The sequence below is a fragment of the Mustela lutreola genome, chromosome 7, assembly GCF_030435805.1.
Source record: "Mustela lutreola isolate mMusLut2 chromosome 7, mMusLut2.pri, whole genome shotgun sequence".
In the NCBI taxonomy this organism is placed as follows: domain Eukaryota; kingdom Metazoa; phylum Chordata; class Mammalia; order Carnivora; family Mustelidae; genus Mustela; species Mustela lutreola.
In genome coordinates this window covers 39173244-39186745 of record NC_081296.1, presented here as the reverse complement: position 1 = coordinate 39186745, position 13502 = coordinate 39173244, and the positions used below count along the sequence as shown (strand labels likewise).

General features: G+C 36.6%; 1 protein-coding gene and 1 pseudogene across 10 annotated transcripts in view; one reads left to right on the top strand and one right to left on the bottom strand.

The window, feature by feature from the left end:
• The window catches only part of MYO9A (myosin IXA), a 297273-nt gene that overhangs the window by 242353 nt on the left and 41418 nt on the right, over window positions 1-13502 (bottom strand). For all 10 annotated transcript variants that reach the window (XM_059180512.1, XM_059180509.1, XM_059180516.1 and 7 more), the window contains exon 2: window positions 9807-10717. In XM_059180512.1, the coding sequence (XP_059036495.1) occupies window positions 9807-10646 (840 nt within the window). In that variant the 5' untranslated portion in view covers window positions 10647-10717. The remainder of the gene's footprint in view (window positions 1-9806; window positions 10718-13502) is intronic.
• LOC131837338 (U4 spliceosomal RNA) lies at window positions 11217-11290 on the top strand (annotated as a pseudogene).

The following is a 13502-nucleotide window of genomic DNA, read 5'->3' as shown; positions in this document are numbered from 1 at the left end:
AATGCAAGTTGGTGCAACCACTCTGGAAAACAGCATGGAGGTTCCTCAAGAAGTTGAAAATAGAGCTACCTTACAACCCAGCAACTGCACTACTGGGTATTTACCTTAAAGATATAAACGTAGTGATCCGAAGGGGCACGTGCACCCGAATGTTTATAACAAAAATGTCCACAATAGCTAAACTATGGAAAGAACCTAGTTGTCCATCAACAGATGAATGGATAAAGAAGATGTGGTGCATATATATACAAAGGAATACTATGCAGCCATCAAAAGAAATGAAATCTTGCCATTTGCGACAACGTGGATGGAACTAGAGGGTATTATGCTGAGTGAAATAAGTCAGTTGGAGAAAGACAACTATCATATGATATGATCTCCCTGATATGAGGAAGTGGAGAGGCAATGTGGGGGGTTTGGGGAGTAGGAAAAGAATAAATGAAACAGGGGCGCCTGGGTGGCTCAGTGGGTTAGAGCCTCTGCCTTCAGCTCAGGTCATGATCCCAGGGTCCTGGGATCGAGCCCCACATTGGGCTCTCTGCTCAGCAGGGAGCCTGCTTCCTCCTCTCTCTGACTGCCTCTCTGCTTACCTGTAATCTCTGTCTGTCAAATAAATAAATAAAATCTTTAAAAAAAAAAAAGAAGAAGAATAAATGAAACAAGATGGGAGTGGAAGGGAGACAAACCATAAGAGACTCTTAATCACACAAAATAAACTGAGGGTTGCTGGGGGGAGGGGCGTCGGGAGAGGGTAGTAGGATTATGGACATTGGGGAGGGTATGTGCTATGGTCAGTGCTGTGATGTGTGTAAACCTGGCAATTCACAGACCTGTACCCCTGGGGCTAATAATACATTATATGTTTATTAAAAAAAATTTTAATTATATATAAAAAAAGGGAATGGTCCTCAATCTAACAAAGAGCATCTACACAAAACCCAATGGCTATCATCATACTTAATGTTTAAAGCTGAATTCTTTTCCCCAAGAGAAGAATGCTGCTTTCACCACTTATATTCATATTGGCATAATCAGTGAAATCTGAAGGAAAAAAGAAATCCTGATTGGAAAAAAAGAAAAGTGTCTTTTTAACCACAAAGATGATTTCCCATGTGGAAAATCCAAAGAAAACTTTAAAAAAGTAAGAATATTTGTATCTAGCCAGTTTGTATCATACAAGATCAAAGTGCCAATATCACCTATATCTCTATGTATTAGGAACTAACAACTGAAACCTTTTAAATACCACTTACAAAAGCATCCAAAAATACTGACAAATGTAAATTACTATATATGTTAAAGTCCTCCACATTAAAACAACAAAATACTACTGAGAGAAACTAGAGATGATCTTCATAAGTGGGAAAATAAAACTTGTTCATGATTCACATGACTTACTATTGTTAGCATATTTCAGCTCTCTCCAAATTAAACTACAGATTTAACACTATGCCAATCAAAGTCCAAAAAAACTTTATGAGACAACTGACAATTTAGTTCTAAAATTCATACAGAAATGCAAAGGACAGAATATCCAAACAACTAAGCAAAAGAAGGATTAATAAAACTAGTTTCAAAAATTATTATAAAGTTACATAATGAAAGTAGCATAGCACTATCATAAAGCCAAATGAATAAGTAGAACAGAATAGAGAATGTGAAATAAGCCCACATATATATGGACAATTTTCTGACAAAGATACAGAGGCACTAAGGTAAAGAAAAAATAGTACTTCAACAAAAAATAATCTTGAAACAAGTAGATATTCATAGGAAAACACTGGATCTATACCTTACACTATATACAAAATAAATTCAAAATGGATCACAGACCTGAATGCGAAACCTGAAACCATAAAACTTAAAAAAAAAAAAAGAGAGAGAGAGAGAGAACATCTTTGCAACCATGGATTAGTCAGAGTTTTCTTATCCATAAGAGAAAAAAAAATGGCTAAATTAGACTTCATCAAAATCTAAAATTCTGCTCTTCAAAAGATACTACTAAAAGAGGGTTAAATCTGAGTGACATTTCACCAAGGAGGTGAAAGATCTGTACAATGAAAACTATAAGACACTCATGACAAAAACTGAAGAAGACACAAAAAATTCAAAGATATTCTGTGCTCATGGATTGGAAGAATTCACATTGTTAAAATGTCCAGACTACCCCAAAGCAATCTACATATTCACTGCAATTCCTATCAAAATCCTAATGGCACTATACACAAAAGTAGAAAAGACAATCCTAAAATTTGTATACAACCATAGATTACCCCAAATAACCAAGGTAATCCTGAAAAAGAACAGAGCTAGAGGCATACTTTCTGATTTCAAACTTTATTACAAGCTATAATAATGAAAACAGGAGAATATAGTCAAAAAAAAACCAAACATACATAGATTTTAAAAAACTGAATAGAAAGTCCAGAAAAAAAATTAAAAAAAAAAAAAAGAAGAAGTAGTAGTCCAGGACCAGAAGGATCAACGAGTGAATTCTATCAAACATTTTAAAAAGAGTTAATACCTACCCTCATCAAAGCTTCCAAATACATTCATGAGGCCAGGATCACGCCATGCCTAACCCAAAAGAAGACACCACCCACACCCAAAAAAAACTGCAGGCCAATATCCCTGATGAATATAAAGGCAAACACCACCAACAAAATATGACCAAACCACATACAACAATACATTAAAAAGATCATGCACCATGACCAAGTGAGACTGTCTCCAGGGTTGTAAGAATGATTCAGTATTCACAAATTGATGTGATAACACCACATCAACAAAACCAAGGATCATAATCATATGGTCATCCCAATAGGTGCAGAAAAACCATCTGACAAATTCAAATTCCACTGATGATAAAAACTCCCAAAAACGTGGGGCTAGAGGGCACATACCTCAACATAATAAACACAATATATAAAAAACCCACAGCTGGGGTGCCTGGGTGGCTCAGGTCATGATCCCAGGGTTCTGGGATCAAGCCCCGCATCGGGCTCTCTGTTAGCGGGGAGCCTCCTTCCTCCTTTCTCTCTGCCTGCTTCTCTGCCTACTTGTGGTCTCTGTAGGTCAAATAAATAAATAAAATCTTAAAAAAAAAAAAAAAACCCACAGCTAACATCACACTCAATGGTGAAAAACTGAGAGCTTTTCCCTAAGATTAGGAATAAGACAAATATGCACACTCTTGCTACACAGTATTAAAAGTCCCAGCCACAGCAATCAGACAAGAAAAAGAAGAGGCATTCACATTGGTAAAGAAGTTAAACCATCACTATTTGCAAATGACATACACAGAAAAATCTTAAAAACGCCACCAAAAAGCAACCTTCAGTAAAGCTGAAGGATACAAAATTAACACCCAGAAATCGGTAGCATTTCTATACACTAATAACAAAGCAGCAGATAGAGAAATTAAGAAAATACCATTTACTACTGAACCAAAAAGAAGAAAAAACCCATGAATAAACTTCACAAAAAGAGTCAAAGATCTATACTCCAAAACCATAAAACACTGATGAAAGAAACTGAAGATGACACAAGCAAATGGAAAAATAGTCCAGGCTCACAGATTGGAAGAATTAATATTATTACAATATCTATATTACCCAAAGCAATCTACAGATTCAATGCAATACCTATCAAAGTACCAAAAGCATTTTTTTTAAAAAACCAAAACAAATAACAGTAAAATTTCTATGGAAGCAAAAGAATCCTGGAGTAACCAAAACAATCTTGACAAAACCAAAACTGGAGGTATCACAATTTCACAATTCAACATATACCTCACCAAGCTGTAGTAATCAAAACAGGATGGTACCAACACAAAAACAGACACATAAATCAATGGCACAGAATAGAGAGCCCAGAAATAAACCCACACTTATACATCAATTAATCAATGACGAAGCAAAAATACATAACATGAGACAGTCTCATCAATAATGGTGCTAGGAAAACGGGACAACTACATGCAAAAGAATGTAACTGACCTCCCTGTAACACAAAAATAAACTCAAATTGGATTAAAACCCAAATACAAGACCTGAAACCATAAAATCCTAGAAAAGAACACAAATAGTAATTTCCCTGACACAGGCCAAAGCAACATTTTTCTAGATATGTCTCATAAGGCAAGGAAAACAAAAACAAGCTACTGGGACCACACCAAAACAAAACAAAACAAAACAAAAACAACAAAAACTTTCACACAGTTAAAGAAACCATCAAAAAGACAACCTACTGAGAGGGGGGAGAATATTTGCAAATGATAATCTAATAAGGAGTTCATATCTAAAATATATTAAAAAAAAAAAACAAAAACAAAAAAAACTTCAGAGTGCCTCGGTGGCTCAGTTGGTTAAGCAATAGCCTTCAGCTCAGGTCATGATCTCAGGGTTCTGGGATCGAGTCCCACATCGGGCTCCCTGCTCAGCAGGAAGTCTGTTTCTCCCTCTTCCGCTCCCCCTGCTTGTGTTCTCTCTCTCACTGTCTCTTTCTGTCAAATAAATTTAAAAAAAAAAACTTTAAAAAATAAAAAATACTCTGCTTGCCTCTCTACCTACTTGTGATCTCTCTCTCTCTCTGTGTCAAATAAATAAATAAAATCTTTAAAAAAAAAAGACTTTAAAAATAAAAATTAAATACAGAAAAAACTTGAACACCACCAAAAAAATAATCCAACTAAATTGGACAGAGGACCTGAATAGATAAAGATGGCCAACAGACATATGTAAAGATGATCTATATCACTCATTATCAGGAAAATGCAAATCAAAACCACAATCAGATAATAACTTACACCTGGCTAGAATGGCCATTATCAAAAACATTAGAAATAACAAGCGTTGGTGAGAATGTGGAGGAAAAGGAACCCTTGTATTGTTGGCGGAAATTTAAATTGGTACAGCCACTATGAAAAATAGTATGCAGGTTCCTCAAAATATTAAAAATAGAAGTGCCATACAATTCAATGATTCCACTACTGGGTATTTGTCAAAAAAAATAAATAAATAAAATAAAAACACTAATTCAAAGAGATACATGCACTCCTTTGTTTACTCTAACATTCTTTACAATAGCCAAGATATGAAAAAACCTAAGTGTTCATCAACAGATGAATAAGTAAGATGTGATGTATATACATACAAATGGATACTACACAGCCATAAAAAAAGGAGAAGATCATGTCATTTAAGACAACATGGATGGACCCAGAGGATATTACACTAAGTGAAATAAGTCAGATTGAGAAAGAAAAATACCATATGATTTCACTCATAAGAATCTAGGGGGAAAAAAAGAAGAAACGAAAAGCAGAACCAAACAGAGAACAAAATGATAGTTGCCAGAGAGGTAGGGGAGGAAGGCTGGGCCTAATGGGTGAAGCAAGTGAGAGATACAGGCTTCCACTTACGGAATGAACAAACTATGGGAATAAAAGGCACAGCATAAGGAATATAGTTAATGATATTGTAATAGCAATGTATCAGGATAGATGGTAGATACACTTATGGTAAACACAGCACAATATTAAAAACATTTGGAATCACTAAGTTGTACACCTGAAACTAAAATAACATATTGTCAACTATATTTAAAAAAAAAAAAAAAAAAAAGAAGGGGCGCCTGGGTGGCTCAGTGGTTAAGCCGCTGCCTTCAGCTCAGGTCATGATCTCAGGGTCCTGGGATCGAGCCCCGCATCAGGCTCTCTGCTCAGCAGGGAGCCTGCTTCCTCCTCTCTCTGCCTGCCTCTCTGCCTGCTTGTGATCTCTCTCTGTCAAATAAATAAATAAAATTAAAAAAAAAAAAAGAGGTAGTTAAATCTGGGAGAAAATGTGGGCAAACATATATGTGATAAAGGACTTGTACCCACTACACAAAAAACTTTCAAAACACTGAAAGAAAACCCAGTAAAAAATTAGGGACAATAAATTTTGACAAACATTTCACCAAAGAAAATACATAGAGGCCAAATAAACACATGAAAATATGCTTATAGCATTAGTCATTATAAAATGCAAAGTAATACCAATGGCATTCTCCAAAATGCTGGAACAAACAATCCTAAAATTTTTATGGAACCAGAAAAGATCCCAAACTGCCAAGGAAATGTTAAAAAAGAAAAAGAAAGCTGGGGGAATCAAGTTGCCTGACTTCAAGCTATATTACAAACCTGTGATCACCAAGACAGCATGGTACTGGCACAAAAACAGACATATATATCAATGGAACAGAATAGACAACCCAGATATGGGCCCTCAACTCTATGGTCAACTAATCTTCAACAAAGCAAGAAAAAAATATCCAATGGAAGAAAGACGTCTCTTCAATAAATGGTGCTGGGAAAAATGGACAGCTATATATGGAAGAATGAAACTGGACCATTCTCTTTTACTACACACAAGATAAACTCTAAATGGATGAATGACCTCAATGTGAGATAGGAACCATCAAAATCCTAAAGGAGATGTACATAGGCAGTAACCTCTTTGACATCGGCCACAGATACTTTTTTTTTTTTTTTTTTTTTTATTTTTTATTTTTTATAAACATATATTTTTTATATACATATATTTTTATCCCCAGGTCTGTGAATCACCAGGTTTACACACTTCACAGCACTCACCAAATCACATACCCTCCCCAATGTCCATAATCCCACCCCCTTCTCCCCAACCCCCTCCCCCCGGCAACCCTCAGTTTGTTTTGTGAGATTAAGAGTCACTTATGGTTTGTCTCCCTCCCAATCCCATCTTGTTTCATTTATTCTTCTACCCACTTAAGCCACAGATACTTTTTTCAAGACACGTCTCCAGAGGCAAGGGAAGCAAAAGCGAAAATGAACTTTTGGACTTCATCAAGATAAAAAACTTCTGCACAGCAAAGAAAACAGTCAACAAAACAAAGAGGCAACCCTGAAAGGGAGAAGATATTCGTAAATGACCATACAGACAAAGGGTTGATATCTAAGATCTATAAAGAACTTCTTGGGGCACCTGGGTGGCTCAGTGGGTTAAGCCTCTGCCTTTGGCTCAGGTCATGATCTCAGGGTCCTGGGATCAAACCCTGCATCAGGCTCTCTGCTCAGTGGGGAGCCTGCTTCCCCCTCTCTGCCTGCCTCTCTGCCTACTCATGATCTCTCTCTAATAAATAAACAAAATCTTAAAAAAAAAAAAAAACTTCCCCAACTCAACACCCAAAAAACAGATAATCAAGTCAAAAAATGGGCAGAAGACATAAGCAGACACTTCTCCAAAGAAAATACACAAATGGCTAACAAACATGTGAAAAAGTGCTCTACATCACTCGGCATCAGGGAAATTCAAATCAAAACTACACTGAGATACCACCTTACGCCAATTAGAATGGCAAAATTGACACACCAACAAACAACAAATGCTGGAGAAATAGAGAAAGGGGATACCTCTTACACTGCTGGTGGGAATGCAAATTGGAGTAGCCATTTTAGAAAACAGTGTGGAGGTTTCTCAAAAACTTAAAAATAGAGCTACCCTATGACCCAGCAATTGCACTACTGGGTATTTACCCCAAAGATACAGATGTAGCTAAAAGAACAGCCATATGCATCCCAGTGTTCATAGCAGCAATGTCCACAATAGCCAAAATATGGAAAGAGCCAAGAAGCCCTTCAAAAGATGAATGGATGAAGAAAATGTGGTCCATATACACAATGGAACATTACTCAGCCATCAGAAAGGATGAATACCCAACTTTAATCAACTTGGATGGGACGGGAGGACATTATGCTAAGTGAAATAATTCAAACAGAGAAAGTCAATTATCAAATGGTTTCACTTGTTTGTGGAACATAAGGAATAGCATGGAGGACCTGAGGAGTAGGGAAAAATAAAGAGGAAGAGATTGGAATGGGAGACAAACCATGAGAGACTATGGACCCCAGGAAACAAACGAAGAGTTTTAGAAGGGAGTGGGGGTGAGGGGAATGGCTGAGCATGGTAATCAGTATTAAGGAGGGCACGGATTGCATGGAGCACTAGGTGTTATACACAAACAATGAATCATGGAACACTACATCAAAAACGAATTATGTACTGTATGGTAACTATCATAACACAATAATAAATTAAATAAATAAATAAATAAATCCTCAATGAGATACCACTATATATGTATGTGAATGACTAAAATTTAAAGGAATGACTCTATCAAGGGTTAGCAAGGATGTGAAGTAACTAGAACTGACATACATTGCTGAGTGAGAATATAAAATGATAGATACAATCACTCTGGAAAAGTTTGGCAGTTTCTTAAAAAGTTAAGCATTACCCTATCATATGAAGTAGTTATTCCACTCCTAGGTATTTACCCAAAAGAAAGTGTATGTCCACACAAAGACCTAGAGTTTTATGTATAACAGCCAAAAACTAGCAACAATCTAAATATCCATTAGCAGGTGATAAATGGATAAATGAAGTGTGGTATACCCACACAGTGGAATTCTACCTTAGCAAAAGGAATAAATTACTGACACAAACAATATGGATGAATCCTGAAATAATTATACCAAGAGAAGTCAAACATAAAAGAGTACAAAATATATGATTCCATTTATATAAAAATTAGTTTGTAGAAAATACAAACTATCATGACAAAGTAAGTGGTTTCTTGGGGCACCTGGGTGGTTCAGTCGATTAAGCAGCTGCCTTCAGCTCAGGTCATGATTCCAGGGTCCTGGGACCGAGCCCCATGTCTGGCTCCCTGCTCAGCAGGGAGCCTGCTTCTCCCTCTCCCTCTGCCTGCTGCTCTGCCTACTTGTGCTATCTGTCAAATAAGTAAATAATATCTTTAAAAAAAAAAAAAGTAAGTGGTTTCCCATAGATGACTGAGCTGGTAAAAGTAAGAGAATTACAAAGAGATGAGGAAACTTTAGGGATAATGGGTATATTCAGTATCTTGATTGTAGTCGTGATGGTTTAATTAGTATATATAAATGTCAAATTTTATCAAATTGTACATTTTCAATATGTGTGGTTTAGTATATCTCAATTAAGCCTTACAAAATCCCTTTTAAAAAATACTCTGAAGCGTGTGGGTGGCTCAGTTGGGTAAGCATCTGACTTCAGCTCAGGTCATGATCTCAGGATCCTGGTATTGAGCCCCACTTCAGGCTCCCCGCTCAGTGGGGAGTCTGCTGGCCCCTCTCCCTCTGTCTCTCCTCCCATTCACACATGCACTCTCTCTCTCCCCTATAAAATCTTTTTTAAAAATGTAGTATTACCTTTTCCTTTCATCTCTAAAACAAAAATGGTATTTCTTTCCTTTCTACCTTTGGTAATATTACATCTAAAACATTACAGAACTAAATTTTTTCCCATATTCTTTACATTTTCAAACTGAACGCTTAGAATTCGATATTAGGCACACGTTAAAGTTACAAGGATACAAATATACTGATAAGAATATTTTTCCCAACCACCTAATTCCACAACCCAATTACAGACAGAAATCCTGCCCTTGCTATTTCCCTTTAAAGGGGGATACCTATGACTCCAATCATCTCCTTCTTCATCACTATGACCCAAAAACACCTTTGAAAAAAATACTGCCACTGTCTTACCCTTTAAACTTCCACACTGCCTTTTTTGCTTTCCATCTTCCATTTTTCCTTGGTAACTAAAAATTATATCTATACTTCTAGTTTTATTTTCTCATAAGTACCAAATGTTTATTTATTTTTGAAAGATAAACATGTCAGAGTATATCAGTTTATATCTTATAAACATGTAAGAGTAAGAAAAGTATTTCTACTCACTTACCTCAAGCACTGGTCCAGCTCCAAGAATAATTTGTTCCACTCCACTGGCAAATCCCTTCTGACTGAGAGCAGTAAGGTGGTGAATAAGAAAGTTTGTGCTTTGCGTCTTTCCAGAACCACTCTCTCCTGAAATCACGATGCACTGATTCTTCTTGCGCTGAAGCATGGCATGATAAGCTACATCAGCCACAGCATAAATATGGGGCTCCAGTTTTCCCAATTGGTGGTTATCATACATTTTGACATATTTGGGATTATAAATAGGAAGAAACTTGAATGGGTTAATAACTATTAGAATACTGCCAACATAGGTGTAAATTTTTTCATGCTTAAAGCGATTTCGTAGGTTTTCTAAAAGAGTTTTCTCATTCAAATCAGGTAAGCTACATAAATCATCAAAGTCTTTCTGTTGAGGCTGTGGAAGAAAACCCCGTTCCATCATCCTGCGGCGTTCTTCTGTCACCCGTAGCCATGACTGCAGACTACCATAATGGATTGATCCATCAAGGTTTTTTTCTCTCAGAAGAAAGCGATAGTCCTCTCCACTCAGGCGATTTTCCAAAGCCATCCGAGGCCACAACATCATTCGCTGAACTGGACAGTCTGTTGGATTGAGTATCCATTCTTCTCCACCAAATTCCTTTACTTCTGCAAGAACGTAACATTTTGTTTTGTCAAGATGAAGTCTGTTTATAAGAGACTCAATCACCTCAGCAGCTGTGGAGTTTTTTCTGGCAGGAACTGGACAGTAGATAGTCCCTTCTGAAATTGTCCCAGGATATATACGTAATGTATGTTCATTATCCTCAAAGCGTCGTCTTCCTCCATCATTTATATTCATATTGGACTCTGTCCCATCAGCATGGATAGTATGTGTTCAAGACTGTGCAAACCATTTTCGTGGCAAAAGAACTGGAACATAAAAAGTGTGAAACATTTAGAAATCATATTACACAATCTTCACTTTCTGATGCACAGGAAAGGCTTAAATCATTTCATTACATCATTTAGAACATAAAACCCTAACTCTTAGTCTAGAAACAGTCTTGAAAACAGTCTCATCAAGACCACATAATATTACATTTTATCATCCTAATCTGGACAGTTTCTAAAATAGCAACTTGCCAAAGATTTTTTTCCAAGTTTTATTATACTAATAATTTAAAATGCAGAGTACCAATAAAAAAGTATTTTATCCTCTACTATCTCAAATGTTTCTAAAGTACCTGAGATTGGAATCAAGTTCTTTCTTTATATTTGAAGGAACCTCAACAAAGCTGAATTAAAATGGACAGAAAAATCAGGCAAATATAATCACCCTGCACCCAAAGTTCTTACGGATAAAGCAAAAACAAGAAAGAATGCCACCATGAAGCAAAATTTTTGTGAAATTAAAACAGTAAGAAGATGAAGCTTTGCGCAGTGGCAGTATCGTAGCCAATGAGGTTTATCCGAGGCGCGATTATTGCTAATTGAAAACAGTAAGAAGATGAAATTAACAACACAGGAAACAAGAGGTGTTGGCAAGGATGCAGAGAAAGGGAAACCCTATTACACTATTGGTGGGAATGAAAACTGGAGCAGCCACTCTGGAAAACAGTATGGAAGTTTCTCAAAAAGTTAAATCGGGAGCCTGCTTCCCCCTCTCTCTTTGCCTGCCTTTCTGCCTATTTGTGATCTCTCTCTGTCAAATAAATAAATAAAACCTTTTTAAAAAATTTTTTTTTAAAATAGAACTACGCTATGATCCAGCACTACTAGATATTTACCCAAGGATACAAAAATACTAATCAAAGGGATACATTCACCCCAATATTTACAGCAGCATTATCAACAAAAGCCAAATTATGTAAAGAGCCCAAATGTCCACCAACTGATGAATGGATAAAAAAGGTGGACATTAATATTCCATTATATATATAATATTCCATTATATATATAATGGAATATTACTCGGCCATAAAAAAGAATGAAATCTTGGGGCACCTGGGTGGCTCAATAGGTTAAGTGTCCAACTCCTGATTTTGGCTCTGGTCATGATCCCAGGGTCCTGAGATCGAGCCCCAAATCTATCTCCCTGCTCAGCAGGAAGTCTATTTAAGATTCTCTCAGTCTCTCTGCTCCTCCCCCCACTCATGCATGCTCTCTAAAATAAATAAATCTTTAAGGAAAAAAAAAGAAATGAAATCTTGCCATTTACAACAACATGGACAGAACTAGAAAGTAATTTTTTTTTAAGATTTTTTAATTTGTTTGACACAGAGAGAGACAGCAAGAGAAGGAACACAAGCAGGGGGAGTGGGAGAGGGAGAAGCAGGCTTCCTACTAAGCAGGGAACCTGATGCAGGGTTTGATCCCCGGACCCTGGGATCATGACCTGAGTCAAAGGCAGATGCTTAACAACTGAGCCACGGAGGCGTCCCAGAACCAGGAGTATTATGCTAAGTGAAAGAAGCTAGTCAGAGAAAAACAAATACTATGATTTCACTCATGTGGAATTCAAGAAACTGAAAACAAATGAACATGGAGGCGGGAAAGAGAGGCAAACCAAGAAATACACTCTTAACTGTAGAGAACAAAATGATGGCTACCAGAGGTGGGGGGGGATGGGTTATGCAGTTGACAGGAATTAAGGAGCACACTTGTGATGAACACTGGGTGTGGTATATAAGTGCTGAATCACTAATATCTACACCTGAAACAAATGTTGCACTGTATGTTAACTAACTTTAGTTTTCAATAAAAACTTAAAAAAATAAGAAGATCAAATAAACAGAAAAACTAAACTAGATAAAATTATAACACCCTGATACGAGGAAGTTGAGAGGCAACCTAAGGGATTTGGAGGGTAGTAAAAGAATAAATAAAACAAGATGGGATCGGGAGGGAGACAAACCATAAGACACTCTTAATCTCACAAAAAAACAAACTGAGGGTTGCTGGGGGGGCGGGGTAGGAGAGGGTGGTGGGGTTATGGACATTGGGGAAGGTATGTGCTATGGTGAGTGCTGTGCAGTGTGTAAACCTGGCAATTCACAGACCTGCATCCCTGGGGCTAATAATATATTATATATTAATAAAAAAAATTAAAAAGTTTAAAAATATATATAAATGGCCAATAAACATATGAAAAACTGTTAAAAAAATTATAACTAAGAGAATAGTAAGAGAAACCTATTACGCATAATATTTTCAAGGACTTTTGGGCTCTGACTTTCCACCACCCCTAAGTGGTGAAGTAAAGCAGTCAACAATAAGATCCTGCCACTGGCTTGCCAAACAAAGCTGATAAAATTATACAACAAAATACTATAAATTTTATTCAACCTTCCCTTTCCTTCAAGGCTAATTTTTTATCTGACCTTATTTCATTCCTTACAAATATTCTGCATATTCTTCCAATCTTCTCAAACCCCACATATGTAACAACCCGAGAATTATTTCAACTTCGATAACTCGCTGAGAAAATAGTGCCTTTTCCAATTCAAAATGTATTTCTATTTGCATCTCATCTCTGCTTTCCTATTCCAGTTTACATAAGAAACATATTCCACATCTTTTCAGGACTAATAAAACCTATTTCTTCTCATCTCCATCAGTAACGCCCCAACAAAAAATCATCCTCATGTGTTATCACTCTTTCCCTTTTTAATTTATTTCACCCTTTGACATATAAAGATGCCATGTTATTTTCTAA